Raw genomic sequence first — 24,183 nt, 5'->3', positions numbered from 1 at the left:
TCAATAGAGAATAGAGAGAACCTAAATGGAGGAGACAGTCTGGTTACAAAAGGAAAAAAAACAAAACAGAAAATACAATTAGGAGAAAGGTAAGCTAATGAGAACCCAGAGGAATCAGAGTCACAAAACAGAACTTGCTGTGATGCAAGTTTACTTTTGGGTCACAGTGTTGCCAATAGAAATGAAGAGAAATATTGCTTTAATGAATTATGACGTACTGTCATGAATTCAGTGGGACCCAGAAGACACACCACGTACAAAGGGAGGTTATGTAACTCATTGTCATTCCAAATTCTTTTGTAAAACACCTTTTGTAATCCACTTGAAAGACAAGTACAGTAGTTATCACCATAAGTGGAGCCTAGAAACCAGTGCACAGAAGGTCCCCACACACCAAAGCCAACCGCCCACTGCCCAAATTATGAGCAAGAGCAACATTTCTTTAAACCAACACATTTAGCAAATAGGTGAAAATAGATAGTAACAAGAAACAGCCCAATCATTTCAGGTCATTTATGAGGTTCAAACGTCGACTGCTATCTCAGGTTGTAATGGATGGGAGAGACGAAATATATTACATGTAATTAAGCAGATGCTCGTGAGCACAAGCTTTATTAAAACTTACAGAGCCATACTCACAGAAGAGTTGGAAGGTTGTGGTTGTTGTAGTTGTTCACCTTCAGTGCACTTTAATTTCGGGCATTATAACTTCCTGTCATGATTCTTTTTCGGTGCCGTAACTTTGAAGGAATCCATGCATTGGAAGCTAGTACTCACAAAAAATAGTCACTTGCATTTGTTTTGTTGTGCACCTATCTGCACTGGACGTCTTGTTGTATGTAGTATCAGTGAGAGTGTCCATAAAGTGTTTTTACCATCTACAAAATATATTGCAGAGGCAGTTGATTTACCATCTTAATCAGGTTTGTTTTTATCATACTTAGTGGTTAATGCAATCACATTGTACATCTGCAATGAATGACAGAAAACAATTGCATTGCAATGGTTCTCAGTATTTTCTTATTGTATCTCCGAACAGGAACAGGGGATTCTCGTGATCTGGCAGTTTAGAAATAATACAGTCACTGCTGGAATGAGTGATAATGCGGGGTTGGGTGACATGATGTGATCTGACACACACTCGTTTCACATCCCCGTCCTGCTTCATTAAAGGTGAATAAGTTCATCACCCTTGATGGTGAGAGCTGGAAACATCAAGTCAATGTTGGGACTCATGCTGGAGACACACCTGGATGTCTGGGTCTGCTACGCATGAGGTGGTTTAGTTGTCTCTGGTTGGCGCTGTGTGAGCAAGCTCTGCAGGACCTGGCCAGCTTTTTTCTTTCAACCGCTTCATCGACAGCTTTTTCCCATAGAACTCTCAACTCAATGAAAACTTGTCGTCGGTGTTTCTGACCTAAGGCCACTTGCATTTTCCTGACTGCATCGTTCTGATGGTGCAGATCTTCTATTATTAGTTGACGGTTGTGTGCTGAGTTAGCCCCCTATCATGTGGACGTTGTTGATTGCAGAGCCTAAATCCCTTCTGCAAAATTGGGCTTGCCCACCTTGTCCTTGTGCCTTTGGGTGGTTTTTACCTGTGTAACTGCTGTGCCTGGTGTCCACTTCCCTCCTGCGGCTACGGTAGGAGTAAGGTTGTGGCAGGGATCCTGGCATTCTGCTTTGGTGTGTTGTACTCCTCCCCTAAGCCTGAGACTGAGAGAGATGGCAGCTGTATGCCCTGGATTTCGGTGTAGGCCTTACCGAGACACTCTTCGATTACCCTCACCGGCACTTTTAGATTATTTATGGTGTCAGTTTATTACCAAATAGTAACGGCGCTGTCCTGCCAAATACACTGAGTCAAATGTTCTGATTCTGGTTCCCTCTGATCCTGCCCAGATCAGCTACTTCCTGAATATACTTGTTTTTGTACTTCATTCAATGCAGTCTCTCTGATTTCTGTACCACTGGACTCTGGTGTTCTTTAGATTTATGAAAATGGTAACTTCAAGATGATGAAAAATTGTACCTGTAATTCTCAGTGAGCCACTGTAGAGCAACCATAAAATATTCAACTAATTTTAGATACAAGAAACTAATTTCCTGTCAGACAAAGTCAGGTCCAGCTTGACCTTCCAAAAAAATAAAATAGCAGATTATGCATGCTGGGTTAGTCTAAACCCTGTGATAACTTTTTACCATCTGAAAACATAATAACAGATTCTGTAATAAGAAAAAGGTTTGGATAAAGGTTTTGCTTCGAAGTATCCTGTGACAAATGGCTAGTTTAACACCACAGAGCCGCACCAGTGACTTGTTCCACACTTGTGTGTTACTTGTTTTCACACTGTGGGGAATTGAACCCAGAGCTCAGAACGTCTTTGCCAAACAAGGTGCAGCAGCGGGTGTGCGGCAGAAAGTAGAACTTGTATAATTAAGTGGGTTTACCAAGTGAAAATAATCCTGAGTGAAGAAGAAAAGTGGAGCAAGACTGTGGTCAGCAGCGCTGTGATTAAGCAAAGCAGACAATAAGTCATCCATCATCAGAGAGAGAGTCTCCATTCAGCAGGAGATCTATTAGACGCCAGAGAAGGCCAACTAACCACTTTTATTTTTTCATCTGTTTTTGTGAATCGGAGCAAAAAGTGTCTTTTTCGTGTTGTTTTCTGAGACCACAAAGGAGTCATGCAAAAGGAGAGATTTCTCAGAGAAGGAAAGGGTAGACAATGGCAAGATTAGGATGAGGCATGGCAAACAACTCCCACCTTGCATTTGTGGGAAAGGATCGTCAAGAAGTAGGAATTGCATTGGCTGAAGAGGAAGGAAGACTAAACGCAAAGTGTATTGTGGAAGGGGTCTGAAAAGGATGATCGATGGAAATATATTGTTCATAGGAACAATGGCTGAATGGAGCTTGTAAGACTGTCTTCTTCTTTGCTCAGTTCCCACCACCACAGTAAGTCCTCCACCATAACATATTAAGACAATCCATTTACCACATCCATGAACCTCACTGTTTGCCTAGCTCTTCTTCCATTTCCAACATTGCCCGTCCACTGCCGTCTCACCTCTCCTCATGTTTTATCAGGATCCAGTTCACAAACTGGATTTGGATTGCTCCTTCTTTCGTCAGAATGGCAGAACACGAACAGATTTCCCATTTTCTTGTGGCCTTATCAGGAGAATCATAGACACTGAAGCACTGAAATGCATTTTTACTTCCTTGTTATGATCTTTGTTTGCAGTCTCTAGATTTCTGTGGCCATTGAATTTTCCTCCAAACCGCCTCTGGGCCTCTTTTGTAGACTTGCTGGGTATGTGTATGAAGACAGTTTTTTTTTTTTTTTTTTTACTTTCAAGGAATCTTTCACGCTCGTCACTAGGAATGCTTGGGCTGGCGGTGGAGAAAGTCGTGGTGCAGAAATGGGAACGATTGACACATGAAAACTGTAGGTCAGCTTTGTTGTTACCCAGCATTGTCCTGACATGCTGCTATGTACTCCACTGTTATGAGTCAAATATGTGCAGGGATACATTGTGATTCGCCATTAGATGGCACATTTACATTTCGAATGTCTTGATTTATTGTATCTGGGCTGGAAAATTATCAGACTAAATTCTCGCTGTGTCTGTATGGGTGTATGAGTGTGTGCGAGAGAGAGAGCGAGCAAGGGACATAACGAGATAATTTGTGACCATACATCTCATTTCCCCACCAAGATTGAAGAATCTTATCGATTTCGACATCTTCAGTTTTGAATTCCATCGCTTCATACGGCCCCTCCACCACAGCCACTAGGGGGTGGTATCGCTCCTTCTGAACTTCTCCACACAGGATGGCGCGACTCCCCTCTCACACTAATTTGCAATTCAATATAAGTCACCATGTCCTCTCCTGCACATTTAGCTGACCACACGGAACCGAAGCGTCTTTCACAATGTTCCTTCGGTGGCGGCAAAGTTTCGTTCTCACGCTGTCTGATTGGTGCGTTTGGCAGACGTGCGTAAAACCAAGTTATCGATGGAAGGGGTCGAGGCGCGTGTGATGAATAATACAGAGAGAGGATTTGGCTGGGTAAACATGCGCACACATTAAAAATGCATCGTCCTCTTGTTACATTTTAAAACACTCCCTACATTCTGACACATGGTGGAAGACTCAAAAAAGTAAATGTTGATTGTGAAGCTCTGCTGTTGGAGATTAGGTTTGAGGTCCAAAAATCAATTCCAACAAGCTCGATTGGTTGTTCAAATATCAGTGCCCCCCTCACTCCTAAAACCCGCCTCCCTCACCCCTCCCCCGGCTGCCTCCTCGATCTGCCGGCTGCTGAAAGCATCAGATCCTCCTGCTCTTCTGTCCTCTCCTCCTTCCATCCCGGGGACGAGTGTGTTCCGCGCACAAGTTGAGCACTCGGCTATGAGAGCCGGGGGACGCGCAAAAATGGAGCGACTTGGATTCTACTCAGCCCGTAATCTTTGAGTGACATTACTTTGCCTCCACATGGGAATTAGGACTCACTTTGAGAAGCAAGTTCAAACTTTGCAGGGAGCAGAAGTGGCTGGATGACAAGAGCGCGCGATGGATAACCTGGTCAAAAAAGGCACGTGCTTGTCGCGAATGTATTAACTTTCTTTTGAGGAGAGTGTCGGAATTTGTGTCATCGGGTTTTAGTTTTCAATGACAAATGTGCGTTGGGCATGTGTTTTGTCACAATTAGAATGACCACCGTCACTGCCTAATTCGTTTACCACAAAGAAAGAAAGGAAACACTTTTTGGAACAGTCCCAGAGGCTTTCACGGACCAGGAGATGGCAGCTGGACGTGAAGAACCGGCGATTTTCGGATCATTTTGGACGCTTCTTCTGGCCATATTTAAAGGTAAATCAGATGGACACTTGTTGGTGGCTTTTCCGATCTCTGATGTGGCACGACTTTTTTTTTATTTGCACCGTGCTTCGTTCAAGTTCTTAATTGATGTCTACAAGTTGCATCTTTCAACGGTATAGAAGAGGCGTAACAAATCATTCTGACAGCCCTTAAAAATAATTGCAATTGTTACACATTAAACCACCGGATTGCCAGACATGAAAACTATAGTCACGCATGTAGTTTGAGAATTACGACTTCACTAAATCAATTTTGCGTAGACTTACGAGTCTCATTTTTTGTTCCTCATGTGGAGTTAACTTCTGTCAAATTTTACGTCGTGAACTTAATTAACTTAACCAACTTAACTTAACTTTTAAGTAGATCAATTGCGAGGAGACGCCTGTGCGTTACGCGCAACTAGAATACCGTCTAATTTACGCGTCGTAGATGTTTCTTCCTCTGACACGGTTCAAACATTATTTCAGTATTATTATTATTATTTACAAATTTATAACACTTGTATTGTGTCCTGTCGGGATCTTCCTTCTCACGTTTAGAAAAGCTCGGCTCTCTATCTTCGTGAGCCTTGCCGCTTGCGCCCGTGTCTGTGTGCACCGGTGAGCATTTAACAGTCGCTTCTCAGGCGAATCGGACAGATGTGCTGGAAAACATCTGCGTCGAAATGAGCTTAGTGCCCACAACGATAGCTCCGCGGTCGCTGGAGTGTTATATCTCCTCGTTTCCACTCCTCCTTACCTCAGCATCTTCAGCTTCAGCCCAACTTGGCGGATGTTTTATTGGACCAGGGCGATATTTGGCAGAGAGGGTCTAGTGCATCCCCAGGCAATTTAAAAAGCAGAACGCCACCCTTGTCCCCTCCTCATAAGCGCCTCTCTCAGTGTTTCAGTTTCTCCTTTTTTTTAAAGAGTCGAATATTTCAACTGCAATATAATATGTAAGTCATAATCTAATATAAGTGAGATATATTATTGAAGTTATAATATAATTACTGCAATATATGCAAACAATTGTACAGCTGATCCTCTTATAATAACAACAACAACAATAATAATAGTAACAATATTATTATTAATAATAATAATAATAAATATCTCAAATGAGCAGCGCCAGAATTGTCACTGCTGTGTGACTGTTAAGAACCACATTCCAGATCACATTAGAAAAATGTACACATGTTCTAAAATGCGTTTACACGTAGACGTCTCTGCTGATTATTTTGTGAGGCTTTTTGTCACAATGTTAATTCATTTAATATTATTTTATTTGTAGGAATAAAGAGATAAGAGAACATTTTTTAAAATCCCAATACATTTTTTCTATCAAAGTGCTTGTTGCTAATAATAAATGGACATAAAACCTTTAAGCTTTATAAACACCTTTTTCCCCTGTGTGATGAGGTCCATCTCCATTTTATACTTAAACCTTCTGTACATGTCTTTCACTCAAAATGGGATGCCGTTTATTCTTAAAGCACTGATTTGGCTTCCGTTGAAAGCGGGCCACACTTAAAATGTCTCGGTTTACTCAGTCAGAGTCATTTAACATTTAACATACGAAAAAAAAGGGGTGCCAGTGGTTAGCACTCTGGCCTCGATCCCTGGGTCGGACCTTTCTGTGTGGAGTTTGCATGTTCTCCCGTGTGCGCATGGATTTTCTCCCGGTTCTCCGGTTTCCTCCCACAGCCCAGAGACATGCTCACTAGGTTAATTGGACACTCTAAAATGGCCCCTAGGTGTGAATGGTGTGTGTGTGTGTGTGCGTGTGTGTGCCCTGCAATGGACTGGTGATCTGTCCAGGATGTATTCCCCGCCTCTCTCCTCTGACTGCAGCACTCCCCCGCAACCCTGAACAGGACAAAGCGGTGGTTACCTTACAACGTATGTATGAAAAAAGGGGAAAATTATTATTATTGAAATGACTATACATACCTGACTTCCTCTTGGCCGTTTCTCGTCATCACAGCTCTCCAATTTTGAGGCAAGCACAGGCCTAAATCTGAGCTAGGAATAGATACTTTTGACTTCAGGTTCTGACGTCTGGCTGGTGTGTCAAAATACCACTGCTAATGTCATAATACCAATGCAACACATTTCCTCGCTATTTGTGTCTGTAAGGTTCCACTTTACTGCTCTCATTCACCATAATCCCGTTACAAACTGAACAAAGCCAGTGATTTCGCGTGCCAAAGTTCCTCAGTCGGGATGATTTGCACTACCTTTAATTTAAGCCTCTGCTTTGAATGGGCTGTAAAAACCTTGCCACGGAATAGTCTGCTGGCTGCAGGAGAAAACATGTGCTAGGCTCATTCACCTGCTCAGATGCAGCGCCTGTAAAATCCTATATTCCCACATTCACAACACTGGTGTCCGTGTTTTGCCTTTCAATGGACCTGTGATTGGACTTGCAGCTTGTGTGTTCGCTGACTGAAATTTAGATGACGATATACAGCAGAGTCACAGGACCTTTCTTTGTCTCCTCTGTCATTTATCATGTCATGGGTTCAAAATAATTCAAACTGGACTGCAAATTATCATCTTGGATAAAAATATCAAATGTGTTGGATCACATGGAATCATATGGAAGCGACAACTGACACTACTTTGGCAGGATATACAGGACATACACTTCCACATCCTTCATTAATTTTCCTTCCTTCCTGTTATGTCACATTTCCAGATCAGTTGTTAACAATGAATGTTCTCTGTTCGCTAGCAAGCAGCCAGGATATTGACATGAACTGGAGGTGACTGGGTTTTTGGCACACTCTGAAGTTGCATCCTTTCATTCCTGAGACCGCCACATTTATGATATGAATTACTACTGTTGTGGACAACATGCAAAAGACTGGTTTTGGCCTTGAGCTTGACATGTGCCATCCATGTTCTGAAGGCAACATGAGTGTCGAGGAAGATGATATGGCTTCTCTCTCAGAAGTCTAGTAGTTGGAAAATACAGCAAACAGAAACTGTGAATAATTGAAGGGCTGTCTCAATCTTCAAGAGAGCTCTGGGTATGACCCCTGCTCCTATAGTAATGCTGTCTGAAAGAACCTTTCAGAGTTGACTTGGGTCTGTAGTATACAAACACATTGCCGATAGGTCTTTCAAGCCCTTTAACTTGACATTACACTTGCATGACCACAAACTAGTAGATGACACATTATACCTACAAGAGAACATGCTTGTGTGAAATTGCACACCCTTGTTACGTAGGTGAACTACCATGTATTACAAATGGAAAGATTTGTCGCGGGTGGAAAGTCCACAGCTCCTCTAATTGATACACATTTCCCACGCTAACCGTGCATCCCTGGTGGAGCCTGGTGTCCGCGCTGAATGGCAGGTCGCGGGAATGCTTCATAGGCTACTTCAAACATTTGTCAGAGAAACTTAAACTTAGTAGTCTTTTGGTTTCTGGAGACAGTCCCTCTCAGAAAAGTTGTATGACAAACTGAAAGTTTGAACTAGCTGCAGATTCATAGGAAAACAAAACAAAATATGTAAACTTCCTTTTTCTCTTGATATCAAACTGTGGAGGTTCAAAAGGCAACGGTAATAGATGAGTTTCTGGGAAAGTTGTTTTGGAAAATCAGCCCAAGTGAAAGACTGGGAGAGCGTGGAGGTTGAATTCAACTAATTGAGAGAAAGAACATGTCGTACTGTCACACGTCTGCGAGTCAGATGTGCTTGAAGGATCTCTGTGGGAGATACATCGCTATGTCACCTGTCAATAACCGAAATGTTGTTCTCGGGTTTTGTAGCTCAAATTGTGTCTTCTGTATCTTCCTGATCTACCACAGTATTCCAGAAGAATAATACATGTTTTCACTCAATTTCAAATTCATTGCATCACAGTATTCATCTCCTCAGCAAGGTTGCCTGAGGGTTGTCGTCGCACATCTGTGAATCAGATGAATGACTAGGTGGTGGGTTGATACTTCCGCTCTTCGTTCTTAGTGAACGTCGTGGTGTGGGTAATTTAGAGCCATAAGTAGAGTGAAACGTCTGTTAAGTTCGTTGAAATCACACCATTTTCTGTCATTTAGCGGGGAGCCGTGTGTTGGAATGATTTGTGTCGCTGAAGGCTGCTTTGGGTGGTTAATATACTGTTTAATGTAATCCATCGCATTCTCATTCCTAGCCTGTCACGTATTGACTATTGGTGAGTGCGGCCTTTCATGGTCAGGCTTCTCTCCAGCACTTTAGCAGCATAGGGAATTTTGACCCCCGAGAAAATCCCCCACCGTCTGTCAAGTCGGACTCCTCTTTTTAAGGGAGACCATTAAGGAGGAGCGTGAAAGATGTATTCTGTCGTGAAGCTGAAGTCAAGTCACTTGTGTCTGACTGAAAGTGAAAGTCAGGGGGCGTAATCTGGCTTGCCATGTCGTTTCATGCGTAAATAAAGATCATGATTACAGGCTGTTTTGGAGCAATCTGAGATGATGAATGTGAAGGAATGGCCTGCAAATTTCCGAAACTGACACAGATGGAGATGAATTAAAGGAACAACGGCAAATATTGGAAAGGTTGGTTGTTGTTTCACATTCTTATTCATGTTCATTGAGTCAAAAATGTAAAATGAAAAATGCTTAATTTTATTGTTCTAGCCCTCTGATGTGTGAACCCTGTTCCATATCATATTAATACACAAAAACCTGCACTTGTGCATCAATCAACATGTTTGTTGATCTTATTGTCGCTTTGTCTGTGCAGATCCCTTCCCGAGCTATCAGACACAAATTAGTCGAGCACTGTCTGGGCCAGTGAGATTTATAACCCCTGAGAGCCCTCTGCAGAGGAACCTTACATTTGAAGTGTGTATTTGAGCCTTGTCTCAATCAAAAGGAGAATTGAGCTTCATTGCATAATTTACAGCTCTGTTATCAACTTCAGTCACTACAAAGAAACCTGAAATAGCTTCCTTTTATGCATACAAGTGTTGGTGAAGCTAACACAGCGTTCCATTAGAGAAGCTCTTTTGTTATCCTTATTTCTGAGAGACGCCTTTAAAGGATCTGGGGGGTTTGACGTCACACAATATAAAATTATTAGTCCCTACCGAGGAAATCGCGGAAAGATCCTGCACACAGTGTGTCAGCAGCGTGCTCGTTGCCATCTGAGAAAGCTGGATGTCAAGATGCCTGGAGGCAGAATAAAAGCTACATTAAGTTCAGTGTTGGACACTACCGGTCTGAGTGTGCCAGTGATTTCATCTCAGCAATTATTAATGTTCTGTACTGCATTAGTAATGGTGCACAGTGCTGATATTCCACTACAGGTTAACAGCGGAGGGCAGCAACACAAAAGCACACTGAAAGAGTCAGCTTGCTGCTGTGTATATCAAGGCGGCGTAAATATTGAAAAAGGTTTCACTGCAACGCGAGCTGCAAAAGTGTGAATGGCAGGACAAATGTTGTAAATATGATCTTGATACATAATGCATCCTCTGACACACTCTATTCTCAGAAAGTACTTGAAAGTACATATCTATGTGTGTGAGAATATCTTTGTGACAGCAGGAAGAGAGGAAAGATTGGTTCCAGTATGATACTAAAGTAGGAACTAAAGGCTTCTGAAATTCCAAGTTTCGGTAAGTCGGGAAAAACTTGCTGAAGCAGCAGAGAGAATAAACAAAAACATGACAAAGAGCTTTTACTGGCACCAGTGAGAAATCTGCGAACTGTTTAGGGATGACTGCTAATAACATAGCTATATTATTTGATTTCAATTTTTGCTGCGACCCTGTTACATACAGCCTTCACTGTTCACCTCCTCTCTTGATGGTCTGGGTACGACAGTGGTACATGCCACAGGCAGTGGTGTGTTCACTGTCTGCGCTGCTGAAGGAATATGTAAGAGTTCTTTCTTGTTTTTTAAGACATCTGATGTTCATGTTGAACATTAGATTCTTGTTATACATCAGGTTGATCTTTTATTCATCTTCAAATGCGGGATAGTGGCATCCCCAAACGTACCTGAAGACTCAGTGTGAGGCTGCAACTTGGAGAGGAAATGCGAAAGTGGTGGTGTGAACACGTTTTCATATTTCTTCTTGATGCACAGGCCAAGCATCTGCATCGATCCTTCCAGAGTGCTGTCGTGGCTTTCCAAGGTAACCCCGCATAAGATGGGTGTCACTCTCACGTCTTTCACTTGTGTTCTTCATGGGTGCATGATCCTGGAAAGCACCACATTGTTAAAACCCCTCTCCTTCAGCAGAGCCGTTTCTGCCTCCCTGCTCCTCCCTCACTGTCACCATGACAAGAAGGCCATAGGATTTCAAATGTTTGCGGCGGCGAGATAGGAACAGTGGAGAAGGTCACACAAAAAAAAAAAAAAAACAGAAGTGGGTGAACAAGAAGTGGTGGACATAAAACACTTGGTGTCTTCCCCGGCTTGTCCTGAAATGTTCGGCTTAAGTATCGATTTCTATGTATCTTGTGGTGATACTGCAAGGTCAGATGTTTGGTAAAGTGGAGGAGAGGCATTCTTCACAGGGGCCACGCTTGAGAAACTCCCACTCTTGGACCTTTAAATCACAAACTTTCTGTGGCAGGAATGGACAGTTCAGGCCGTGAATACAAAAAAGGGAAAGCATCAAATGTCGTGCTCTCAATCACATCGACTAAGCTGCGTGTGATTTGCCGTGCAACTATCTGCTGTTATCTGAGCTTTTAATTCATCCAACTTAGCCACAGGAAAGGCTACACCTCATGCTCTTTGATATTAGAAAAAGGTTACATTAACCATCTGCTTAGCTTTATGAACATTTATTTCATATGTCTCACTGATGCCCTGATGTACTATGTTGTTACCACAGACCTCTATATCTATAACGTGGTAGAGAATGTTTTGCAGCTTACTTATGTTAGCTAACTTGTAAATAAATCCTTCTTGTGGATTTATGTTCATGAGTATGACAAAGACCTGTTTTACTGTTGACTTGCCAACCCGATAAAAACGCACACACATTTTCACACACTCACAGCAGCCTTATACAGAGCGAAGGGGTTGGGTGATAAGGAAAGGAATTGGCTGTCTTTGTTGTTTGGATACACACTCCTCTTGTCATCACACAGGAAGAACAGGAAGTGACAGAGATGGAGGGGTGAACAAAGAGCGATTTGGCCCTTGGAGGGTGTAGTCTGCCTCAGTGCCTCTTCCCCCTTATCAGTACATTTTATCTAGAAGTGTATTCTTGTTGCTGCAAGCCTTTGACATATTTGCTGGCACACGCGCGCACGTGCATCCACACACACACACACAAACAATAATCAGGCAAATCAACCTAATGTGGGGGGAAATGCTTTGCTGATTAGCTGAATCTTAATGCTGTGGATATGACTTCGAGACCCACACTGCTGGTCACACACACACACACACACACACACACACACACAAAATAGGACTTGATGCTCTAATTTAAATCAGAATGACTGTCTCATTAGCAAGAAACCTTAAAACCTCGCGACAGCTCTTTGCATCCAGCCGCCGTCAGAAAGGATGCATTGAGCTTCCGCAAACACACTCAATGAAAAATCAAGCTATAACCATTTTCATTTACAATGATTATTTATATTATATTACTACACGCTAGGTGTCAACAGTTTTGTTCATTTTCCTCAAATTTTAATTTTTTTAATTTCCTTAAACATTCAAAGAATATCTATCTATCTCTCTATATATATATATATAGAGAGAGAGAGAGATAGATAGATAGATAAATAGATATAGATATAGATATAGCGATATAGATATCAAAGAATGCCCCTAGTTTAATAAATAGAACCATGTGAATTTTGATTCCTCACGTTAAGCTTTTATTTGCCAAGCACTGACTGCACTGGGGAGTGAGCGAGGCAGGCTTTGTTCCAAAAGAAACGCCGAAATACTCCTCCGATTAAAAAGCCATGATTTAGTTTTGTAAACGATTGTTTGAAGTGTGGAACTTATGTGTGGTTTCCTCCTCTCATTATGTGCTTCCATGCTGCGGGTGTCGTGACTTGTGAGATGTGGAAAACCAAAAGATTACGCCAGTAAACAAACATGGTGACTGCAACGGCCAAGCTAAGGCTGCAAAATGATCAAGAATCAGCGAATTTCCATCATGTTCAGTGAAGTTAACGGGCGGAAATACCCTTTTCATGGAAACCATGACCGTGATGACACGATGAGTAGGGCATTATACAGGCACGACTAATCGGACATTTAGGGCGTCCTGCTGAGAAAAGTGGGCGTCTATCTGTTCCAGGTTTTGCAGTTCAGGTCAACAGGATGCCCAGACACCCCCCGAGCTAAAAGCCTGCGTCGAACTCAGCCTTCAGCGTCACCTGTATTGTATTTAGGCTTTCAGTTGACCTACAATGTTTGCCTTCCACCGCATATCCTGATGCCAGAGACTGTGAGTCATGAAACGATTGTATATAAAGTATTGAAGTCACTGTTCAGTTCAGGGAGTGAGCCACACAAGACACAAGATATACCAAGTGGCATCCGCACTGCAGTAGTGTTTAAGCTTCCTGAATGTCAGTCCAAACAATGTCTGAAATGTCATGAGGGAGAGAAAACATCTAACTCCATTAAATTATTAATTCATTATGGGCGACTACGTACATTGGATCATAACTACATGAAAGGTAGAACCAAGTAACTTCAAATCATTTGCTGATCTCTTAGCTGGTAGATCACTGAACACTGATCGAAAGCTGGATCGTCATTTTGTTTTTTCTATTCGAAATAGGTTTATAGATTGTGGCCAATGTCATTGAGGAAAGTGCTAGGAAAGTGCTTTGTTGCAATAATGAACAAAGTAAGTAAATAATAATAGTGGTAATAAATAATCATAAATGAATAAATGAACCAATTATTTAAATAATATTTATACAGTTTAATAATAATAAAAAATACAAATGCAAAGAACAATACTGTGAATGCACTCATTCACAGTATTGTGAACAAATAAAAAAACTATAGAAATAGAAGTAATAATAAAGTAGTAATAAATAAACACAAAACAACAAACAACAAGCACTGTTCACGAATTGTCAGTCCGACGGCTGAGGGGAAGAAGCTGTTCCTGTGACAGGAGGTTCTGGCATAGACTGACCGCAGCCTCCTGCCAGAGGGAAGAGGGACAAACCATGAACAGGGTGAGAAGGGTCGGCTCTGATCCAACCTGCACATCTCTGGGTCCTGGAGACATACAGGTCCTGAAGAGGTGGCAGTCTATAACCGATCACCTTCACAGCAGACTACACAATGCGCTGTAGTCTGCCCTTTTCCCTGGAGGTGGCGCTGCTGTACCACACAGTGATAAAAAAGGTTAGGATAGACTCGATTATGACGTGTAGAAGTGCATCAGCATCTTAAATCGAAGTTGTAGTTTCCTCCGCTGCCGCAAGAAGAACATTCTTCATTCATTCAGGAAGCAGAAGGAGTCCATCATGAGGGGGACGGAGGAACTGTGACTCTCCTGAAGTCCATGACCATCTCCACTGTCTAGGCATTCAGCTCCAGGTTGTTGCGGCTGCACCAGGATGCCAGCCGCTCCACCTCCCTCCTGTAAGCCGACTCATCTCCATCTGAGATGAGCTCGATGATGCTGATATCACAAACTTGATCATCTTAACGGACTGGTGGCTGAAGGCTCAACTGTTTGTGTACACGGAGAAAAGCCATGGTGAGAGTACACAGCTCTGAGGAGACCCGATGTTGAGGGTCCGAGTGTCTGTGACAGTCGTCCTCAACGGTATGGAGTCATCCGTAATCCACCTGCAGAGGGAGTCAGGCACATGGAGCAGATGAAGCTTGTCTCGAAACAGAGCTGGGAGAACAGTTCCTGTGGAGTCCAGGTGCTCCAGAATGAAGTGAAGGACCAGGTTAACTGCATCATCTAAATATCTGTTGGCTCTGTAGGCAAAATACATTGAGTCCAGGAGGGAACAGTGATAGATTTTGAGTTCAGCTCCAATGATGATCATGTTGCTTTGTTTTGGTGTTGGCTTTGACACACCATGGAGGTGAGACTGTGCTGCTGAAATGGAACTAATATTGTCTGGTCCTCAGGACGGAAAGTTGCTATTGGATGTAGTAGATGTAGCCAGCTGTCACTAAATGACGTCGTTGCACGGGTTGCCAGTCAGATGAAGAGTTGTCGGTCTCTGAATGCTCAAGGGACCGTTCTGTGAAACCTCAGTGAGATGCATTTTGGAGAAACTGGACCCACAAAAAGTCACAATATTTGTTGGCAGATGTTTTTCACAGCAAAAGACAAAAAGAGGGAGGGAAATTCACCAGATTTAATGGGTAAGAAAAAAGTTTGCATCATATATTGGAGCCAAAAAGATTCCCAGAACTGAGGGGCCTAACACAATACAGACTTGGCCTGATGGGCCAATTTTCAATACGCACCAGAGAAAGTGAGAAAGTGGTCAGCAGCAAGGTAACACTATTGTCGCAGATCTGAACACATTTGTGAGATCAACTTATTTCTCTGTCAAGTACCAAACAAGAGAAGTCATTATCAGCCTTCGGACATGAATGACATTGGTTCCATTATGATCTTAAGGCTGTCTGTTTATAGAGAGACTCGCTGTAACTATAGAAATGAAGTTACAATGGACTTCCACCACGGCTTGAGCATGTGGTGTTACGTATGTTTAACGTGAATGTTCCCGTGTGTTTTCATGTTTATTCTGATCATCAACAACAAGAAAAGGGTGTAAACAGTTGTGTTGGGTCTTCACCAGGCTGTGGTCAAGTGACATGGGAGGTGGACAGAGTTGTCAGCTCTTAGGCTGAAGCAGAAACATCAGCAGAATTAGATCAACTCATAAATTGACTGCAGGTAAAGCAAAAAAAAAAAGTGCTCTGAAACTGACAGCAAATGCCCAAGGTTTTTAAACATTTCAAACAAATGGCAAGCTATGATACAAACGTTTCAAAACAGCAAAGAGCAGCAATGACATCAATCAAGAAAGTCCCTCTGTTTACATACATGCACATTATACAATACATTTTGTCCTGCTGTGCGTGTCCTAGATGGTGCTCTAGGTTTACAAATGGTTATGGAACGGTTTTGTTGGACTAGTTGTTCAGTACAATCTGGTGGCCTCAGAAAGTCTGGACATTGCTTGATGAGACCTCATCTTCCCATTGCTATACAAGAATAGAACTTCAATTTGATCCTTCGATTTTCGTCCATCTCTGATCCTTCACCTTCAGCATTTGGTAGCCCTGGTTCCATCATAAGATTGACCCACTTTAGGAAGACCTTGTCAGAATCACATAGTAATTCATGGTCATATATGAAAACAAAATTTCATCTAGTTTTTTGTATAGACTGAATAAAAATTACATTTCACTGTTCTTTTTTTTTGTTATTAATCGCTTGAATCGATGTTGGTGACCTTTAGGTGTAGGGCTTAATAGAACATGGTATGAATGTTCATACTCATGTTTGGCAACTTTGTGACAATGTTTATAAAGTATAATGAGTTGTTGACATAATTCAGCGATGAAGACACAAGAACTTCAAACCATTACCGAACCAAACCCCTGGACCTAACAAAGCATATGCATGCATAGTGTCACTACATATAGCGGTGTTTTCTAAAATTGTGCAGCGTTCATAATATTGATAACATCACCTGTGAAGCATTATGAATGCATGATGATCCTCCTATGAAAGTCCTCATAAGGCATGATAGATGAGACCTAAATATGAAGTGACCAAAAAGTCTTCTCTGATGGAAACCTGTGAAGCTTCTCTCCTCCCCATCCACATATCCATTTGGGCGCTCCTCTCCAGCTGATTTCACTCTCGCTCTTCATCATCCGTGGTTAATAGCCAGATGTCTGTCGTCTGCTGCCTAATAGAACATTTACAATCTTTCATCTCAACGTTATCTTTCCGTGACAAACATCTGTGCACCAATAACAAGCGTTTAATGGACCTGTTCGGAGTTCGCACATGAAAGCAGGCACAGATGAATTTCCTGTCTTCCTCCCTCGTCTGCGCTCTCCTCTGCATGCCGGCTCTTCCCTGTTTTTATTGTGACATTTCCGTTCATTTAATCATTCTGGCTCTGGCATCACTCTTCTACTGCATCTTTCATCTCTTCATCCATCTTTCTGACTTTTTTCTCTCTCCATTGTCACATTCGTCCTTTTTACTTTCTCTGAAAGTGCACTTTCAGTGTCCTTCATTACTTTCTTGCCTCCCTAAACCCATCACTTTACTAGCTACCGTCGTGTCTGATATTCAATCTCCCTATTTTACTTCTACTTTCTGGGAGGTGCAATATTTCTCTCTGTGTCATCGCTGATGCTATTCTGAGCCTCCTACTCTCCCAATTCTTCCACATTCTGTCTTCTCTCATCGATACTTCTCCGCCCGTCACCGTCCTCTCATCTCTCCTCCCTCTTCCGCCGACTTTCTCTCTGTCTCTGAGCGGCTCTTAACCAGTCCTTTGAGAGCGTGTGATCTGCTCAGCCTAAATGATTTTCTATTACCGCAGCCTGTTAACAGGGCTCCGTTTGATCAAGCTAATGAAATTGAAAACTTTCATTCCAGCTAAATTGATTTTAAACCTGAAACCACACGAGGAGGAGAGAGAAGAGAAAGAGCGGTGTGTTAGTGGAGAGCAAACTTCACTTTGCATGCATGCAGGAATTAATTAGCCCTGTTGGCTGCTTGACTTTGGTCCTTAGGAAGTGGAGGGAGTAAAGTGAGTGCCAATGTGCACATTCACTGGGTAGCTTAAAAACCGGCGGGTTGTCAGAGGAATTAAACCTGAAATGTTTGGAAGGTCACGCATTAGTGAGTCTGTAAAACAAACAAAGTTTTACACGCTGTTATGTCATATAAAACAGTACGATTATATTTAAACCATTTTTATTTCCAAACTATTTCACTTGTTTATTAAACTTTCTGAATGGTGCTGGATCCTGTCCACAAAGGCTGAGGTCCCATTCCAAAATTATATTTGGCCTGTGTTAGCTGACTTGACTGAACAGTGAAAAACAGTTGCATTCCAAAGGTAGTGTACTTCAACATCAGTGGTGAAGGAGTGTGATTTCTAGTTTTACTCCATGAACTCTGCTTCAGTTCTGCCACGATAAGGAATGTGCTGCTGATGAAATAGCGTTGCATCTGCTTTTCTATCTATCTGTTAATATGATTGTTGTTGTGTTATTACTTCACGATGAGGTCTGTTTTCATTTGTTTCTTTTTAACTAGGAACACATTCAGTAGGTTCATGTAAATGGGAGAAATTGCCTCATGGATGTTTCATTAAACAATCCACGAGGCGGGCATTAATGTCTTCTGAAATGAGGAAAGAATTTAAAGTCAAATTGCATGGATTGTGTTTTAATGCTTGCAACGTGTTGACGACTCTATAAATATTAATGCAATCAAAGTTGTGTGCAAAAAGATAGAAATAAACCCATTTGATGTTGAGTAATAGCCGTTATATTGGCTGTATGGACTGCAAAACCTGTAATTTGCTGTAATGTCAGCATTTTGTTGAAATAAAGAAATGGGGAAATGCTTTTGTAACGCTATGGATGGTAGAAATCATTGCGTAAGATTTTTGATCTGAAACATGAAGAGTAGCCTTTACATGTGTATAGATGCAGTTTTGCCTCTGCTCTGAGGAAAAAAAAAAAGAATGTAGAAAAAGTTCCGATTTTTGAGATTTTGGAAGAGTGTGGGGAGATTGGACAGGGATGGTATAAAGGGAAAAGGTGTTCTAAAAAAAGGTTTGTGCAAATGCAAATTTTTAGAGCGAGAACAGAATGTGGCATGAAGAGAACAAAATGAAAGGATGGATTTGTGCTTCAACAAGAGATTTAACATTTCATTGTGCCGCTCTCAGACCGTGGGCCTGTGATTTTCTACCATTTACAGAGCTACCACTGGCTTTAGGGCTCATCTACATAATGTTTAACATGCTCAGCTCAGTGCCGCTCTGCCCATCAAAACCAGATGCCGGAAGGATTTGGGCACAGTTTTCTTTTTGGGAATTTGGGACGACTGAGCTTTACGTCACTTGCTGAATTAAAGCATTGCTTAAAAAAGGACACTTTTTTACACATCACTGTGCAACTCAACTTAGTTAGCTGTGAATTAAAAGATTCCATGTCCCTCAATGAGCCCATGATGACTACTGGTAACAGTGTGTTCAGTATTTTATTATTTATTTTTCAGCAGTATATGGAACGCTCCATTCCTCAGGGGCTAAGTGTCTGGATTTTCAGGTTGCCTGTTGGCCTGCACTCGACATATGCTACTTGCAGAAACCAACACTGCTCTGTGTGCTGATTGTGATTTGGCCAATGACGTAGGTTCTTCTACTTGGCAAAGATTCTTTTGTATGTCAAAGTGACCACTAAACTGTTCTTGTGAACCTTTTTTTAGCTCTAAAGAAAGGTGGAGGCCAAGTACTTTTTGACTGAAAGTCCTCTTGAACCCAGCAGTCATCAACAAGCTGAGGCATTCCACAGCACTTGATGTAGAGATGTATCCCAGCAGAACTTCGGGGAATCATAATTTGTTGTTTCACTGAGGACGTTTGAGGCTCTTCACTGAATTTTCGCAGTCATATGGCAGAAAAGATCCAAGATCTGACCCAGAGACGATGACCATCAACAAAAATGTTGTCATGTCACTTTGAGCATGGATAATTCATATTCATTCTTGTAATTCCACATTGTGTGGTGCCAACGTGACATGATGTATGAACTAATCCATCACCTTCAATATATGAACAGTATTCTTATTACCTTCATGGGTGCAGGGACAGTTATTTTCATGCCTTTTCTGCAAGGCAATGTGCAATGTGGTTGACTGTGGACTTAATCTCACATTTAGAGCTATAGAAGCTTATTATGAGGTACACATTTCAGCACTCTGTCAGCACGCCACAATGAGTCCTCCCCTCTCCCATGAAGCATTGAAGCATCAATGTCTCAGCCTGAATTCCATCTTTGTTTGGAGTCAAATGTATATCTCTAATGTGGAATGGTTATCGATTTCTAGTGCTCTGCCTTGGATTAGTATCCTTCTGTGCTCTGTGACATCATGAAGTGCTGAATGCCCCGGCTCTCCGATCTTGATCAGATGCTGTTGACAATATGGGCATTTCCTTATTACAAAATTACAATTCTATTGAAGAGATGCAGCTTCCCTTTCTAATGACTTCATGGAATGGGTCAGAAGCTGAAGAAGGAAAAAAAAAATCCTGGTAGTACTTTTCAATGTCAATTGCCTTTGAGAGATGACACACTTGCCAAATACCTTGTCTTTAAAGACATCCTTTGCAGTGGAATGTAAAGCCAAGTAGATGTCACGCCTGTGATTTGAATTCACTGACAAAATTAATGGATGTGATCTTATGCAGTGGCACAAACGTTGAGGTGTGAAGACTATTAGACTTAGTAAAGGTCACCAGTGTTTACCAGTGCTCTGAATAAATTTGGCATTTTGTGCTAGCAGCGATGAAAGTGACATTTCAAGTTGCTCGTCTTTATCTGCTTATTTATTGAGGACTGACATAACAGATATATCTGCACTGAAAAATGATTTTTTTTTCAGCATGTTGATGCTGCCTCCTCATGTAGTGGCGCTGTGAGAAGCAATTTGTCGTGATGTTCTGATGACGCTTCTCAAAGCAGTGTCATCCTTTTTAATTCTCAGTAGGTGGCGATCATGATTGAGAAACCTCCCTGACATAGACCTTAAAAACGAAAGACAATGGAGCAGACAGAGCCATCTAGAAGGCTCTGAAAAAGAGGAGACACAACTATCACATCAGCCCATCACATCATCAGTCTTTGCCCCAAAACCTATAAACATTTTACTAAAGTTATCTGCAGCACAACATCACAGCATCTTTAAAAATGTCATCCAATGAGGTAGTATACTAAGTCTCTGGTGGTTGAGTTCCACATGACATCAGTTTTGTTCAGTGAAATGTTCAACTTTGATGTCACTATTTAAAAAGGTTGTAGCTTGATTATTGTTTTTTTCACGGTTCGTCACGTCACGGTTGACCATGAATCGGCTCCAGAATGTGGTCTTGTGGGACTGTCACATGTCTCTATGTTTTCCTCCCAACTAAAACCAACTTTACTGCAAAATCTTGAATGAAACATGCCCTTGAATGTTGCATTTATGTTGTAAAGTAGTAAAAGTCTGGCACCATATATTTACATTGGCTTGTATAAATGCTGCAATGTTGCCTATTGCAGTTTTTAGACTTTTGAGAGGGTAAGGCTCAACATGCAAAGAAAGAGGAAGTTGAATAGAATAAAAGCCTGGTCATTTTTTTCTTGCATGTGTCGGAGACAATAGCACTCTTGCTGTATCCTGCTGAATCCACAGCAGGACTCCCTAAATTTACAATTATTAGTGCCTGTATAATGCTCCACTAGTAGTGTCATCACACTGGTTTCCATGTAAGGAGTGTTTCCGCCCGGTAATTTCGCCAAATATATCCACATCTCGTGAGTCGCTGCACCTGTGGCATGGACGCACTGTGATTGATGGGATGTCTGATGCTGATGGCAGGAGGAAACAGCAGATAAGTTCGCAAATTTTAAACAATCGTTTACAAAACCAACTCGTAGATTTTTAATGTGAGGACTATTTTGGTGTAGTTTTGGCATGAAGCTCGCTCCGTCACTAGAACACTGGATGGTGGGATAGCAAGCCTTTATGCTGATTCAACCAATTCTGTGGGTTAACTTCTTTTCTCTGCGGGCATTTGAACTTCCCGACATAAGTTATCCAAAAGAAATGCAAGTGTTGAGATTGTAGTACTGAAAGTTGTCAAGTCAGTGTCAAAAATAATTATTAGCAATTACCGGAAGAAGAGCGCTTTGTGAAGGGATTCGAGCTCCCGCAGCTCGACCTGTCAATCAGCCACACATTATGACAACCGAATGTGACGTCGGTCCCATGGTGGGAGGGGAGTGGTATGTGACCTCAGCTGCATTCAGCTCTGAGCGTCGGTGGAGTGTGCCCAAACATGATCTGTTGAAGAGGAGCAACTATGCACGTCACCTGTCAGACAGCCATGATAGTATCTAGTATATAAAAACACATTATTGCATTATTTTCATTATCACTATTGTTATTATAATTTTTTTCTTCAAGGTTATGTGTTGAATGAAGGGGTTGTGCAGTAGCACCTTCTATTGACCTGCTTGTAAACAACTTGTACTAACCAGATGGATTTCTGTGTGGATTTGGTTTGTCCAAAGATATTTCGGAGCAGAAATTACATACCTGTGTAAGCACGCTAGCTCTATGCTGTTCGTATTTAAGTGGACCGTCCCTGTGTTTTTAATTACACTCAACATTCTGATCATGTTGAGCACCGCATCAGTAAATAAATGAGGATACATCGATTTAAAGTTCGCAAGGGTAGAAACGTAGATTGACTTTTAGTTCAAAAGGTGAACGCTCTGACCTTCATTCACGAATGAATAGGACAGTGTCTCCTATGTTGGCAAGGCTGGAGATCCATGGTCTCATATCTGTGGGACTGATGCTCATGGCGGATGCTTTCAATAAAAGTCCAAGTAACGGTTTACCTCTATTTTTAACAATACATTCGGCAGCCTTGTGACTGCTTGCAAGATAAATGACACCCAAGTACAAGAGAGACTTCCATTCCTGCAGTGATTTTGGTCACTGCTGTGCTGTGAAGCGCCGGAGACGCTTAGTGATTGGTTCTTGGCTGCAGCGCGTGTGGTTCTGGCAACTGTCTCCGGGGTTGATGGGTTTGACCTCTGTGTGGCCGTGGGGTGCCTGATGGATCACCCACTACAGCCAACACATGCTCAGCAGTCTGCTGCGGTTATGGATACTGTATATAATCCTCGGTGAGACGCTTCTGCAACTTGCATCTAAGATTTATAAGAGCGGGCCGGTTCAGTGCCGTGGAGACTTTGGCACTGATTGGCTGTTTTGTGTGCTCAGTCCTGTAGGTCAAAGAATAAACTACTTTTAAGGGCCTTGCAGTGGGTATTTGCTGCTTAGTGTGTGAGTGGCTTGTTAGAGCGGCAGTTCAGAGGTGATTATTTATAGTTGTGGGGAAGTCTGCTGAATTGTGCCATAGTCAGCAGCCATCTTTGCTCTATACAGCTACAGGAGTTGTAGAAGTCATCACTTGCCCCTTGTGCTTTGCTCACACAAGCACAAAGTACGGATGTGTACACACCTCATTCCAAATCCCCTGCTCCAAAACTTCATACACGCATCCTCTGACTCGCTGACTTTGTCTGGGTGACCCTGAGGAAGCGTTGCCAGTGTTGTTGGTTGCAGGACGGCTTGGCCAGCGATCACACACTCACATCCTTCTGTTTGACCGGCTGATGAATTGGGAGAGAATGCTTTTCCTTTCTGCTGACAGATGGCTGCCGAGTTTTAGAAACTCTTGAAGAGATAATTAATAATGATGCTCCGGCCCCATCAACAACATCGTTTATTTTCAAATTGGGTGTCAATGCTGCATTTGGCAACGCCGACTGTGACTGATCCTATGCAAAGAAACAACGTGTCAGATGGCAGGTCAAAGTAACTGAGCTGGATCGCTGAGGAACAATTCACAAGCCGGAGGCCGTAAAATCTAGCAACTGCAGAACGCGTGCAGAATAAATTGCTATTAAAAATAAATTGTTTTTCCCTGGCTCACATTTACTTCTTTTCTTCTCGCGCTGACGAAGACACATTATCAACATGCATATCAACGTTTTGCATGATTAAATAGCTCATTGCTTCACTTTTCCATTTATTCCCCAACCTTTCCTTGTGACCATTTTTAACAAGGCTGACTTTTGTGCATTTCTTGATTTTCAACATGTCTGATTGGTCACAGCATTGACCCAGAGGCAAGTGTGCGATGCTGCACAAACAATGCTTGCGTGTCTGCAGCCCTACAGTGCACACTGTTGCTGGCTGCCATTTTGAGGAGCAGCTGACATTTGGCTTCTCTCTCCATCAGATACATGCCAGGCACAGATCTCTGACATTTCTGGGTGTGTGAGCCAGTTAGTGTGTGTGGGATGGGTTACTTGGTCCACCCGTCCCCCGACATTTTATTATATGCCAGTAGTATTCATTGCCATTGCAGCCGGGTGGGAGGCAGGCAGCGGCGCATGTAAATGGCTCCTTTCATTCACCTGTTGATGTCTGTGTGGATTGCTTCAGTCTTGTGAGTTCCAGTTTCTGCTCTTTCTCTAGGTGTGTGTCTGAGGGGCACAGTGATAAAGATGGCTGCT

The 24,183-nt window shown here is 42.2% G+C and overlaps 1 protein-coding gene across 1 annotated transcript in view; it reads left to right on the top strand.

The window, feature by feature from the left end:
* The first annotated feature begins 4,365 nt into the window (after positions 1-4,365).
* The window catches only part of si:dkey-215k6.1 (transmembrane protein 132D), a 193,599-nt gene continuing 173,781 nt past the window's right edge, over positions 4,366-24,183 (top strand). The window contains exon 1 of the mRNA XM_053869950.1: positions 4,366-4,882. Within this exon, the coding sequence (XP_053725925.1) occupies positions 4,813-4,882 (70 nt within the window). The 5' untranslated portion in view covers positions 4,366-4,812. The remainder of the gene's footprint in view (positions 4,883-24,183) is intronic.

The sequence above is a fragment of the Synchiropus splendidus genome, chromosome 7 (genome assembly GCF_027744825.2).
Source record: "Synchiropus splendidus isolate RoL2022-P1 chromosome 7, RoL_Sspl_1.0, whole genome shotgun sequence".
NCBI classification, from domain to species: Eukaryota; Metazoa; Chordata; class Actinopteri; order Syngnathiformes; family Callionymidae; genus Synchiropus; species Synchiropus splendidus.
Note: the sequence above shows the minus strand (reverse complement) of the source record. Positions and strands in the feature narration are given on the sequence as shown.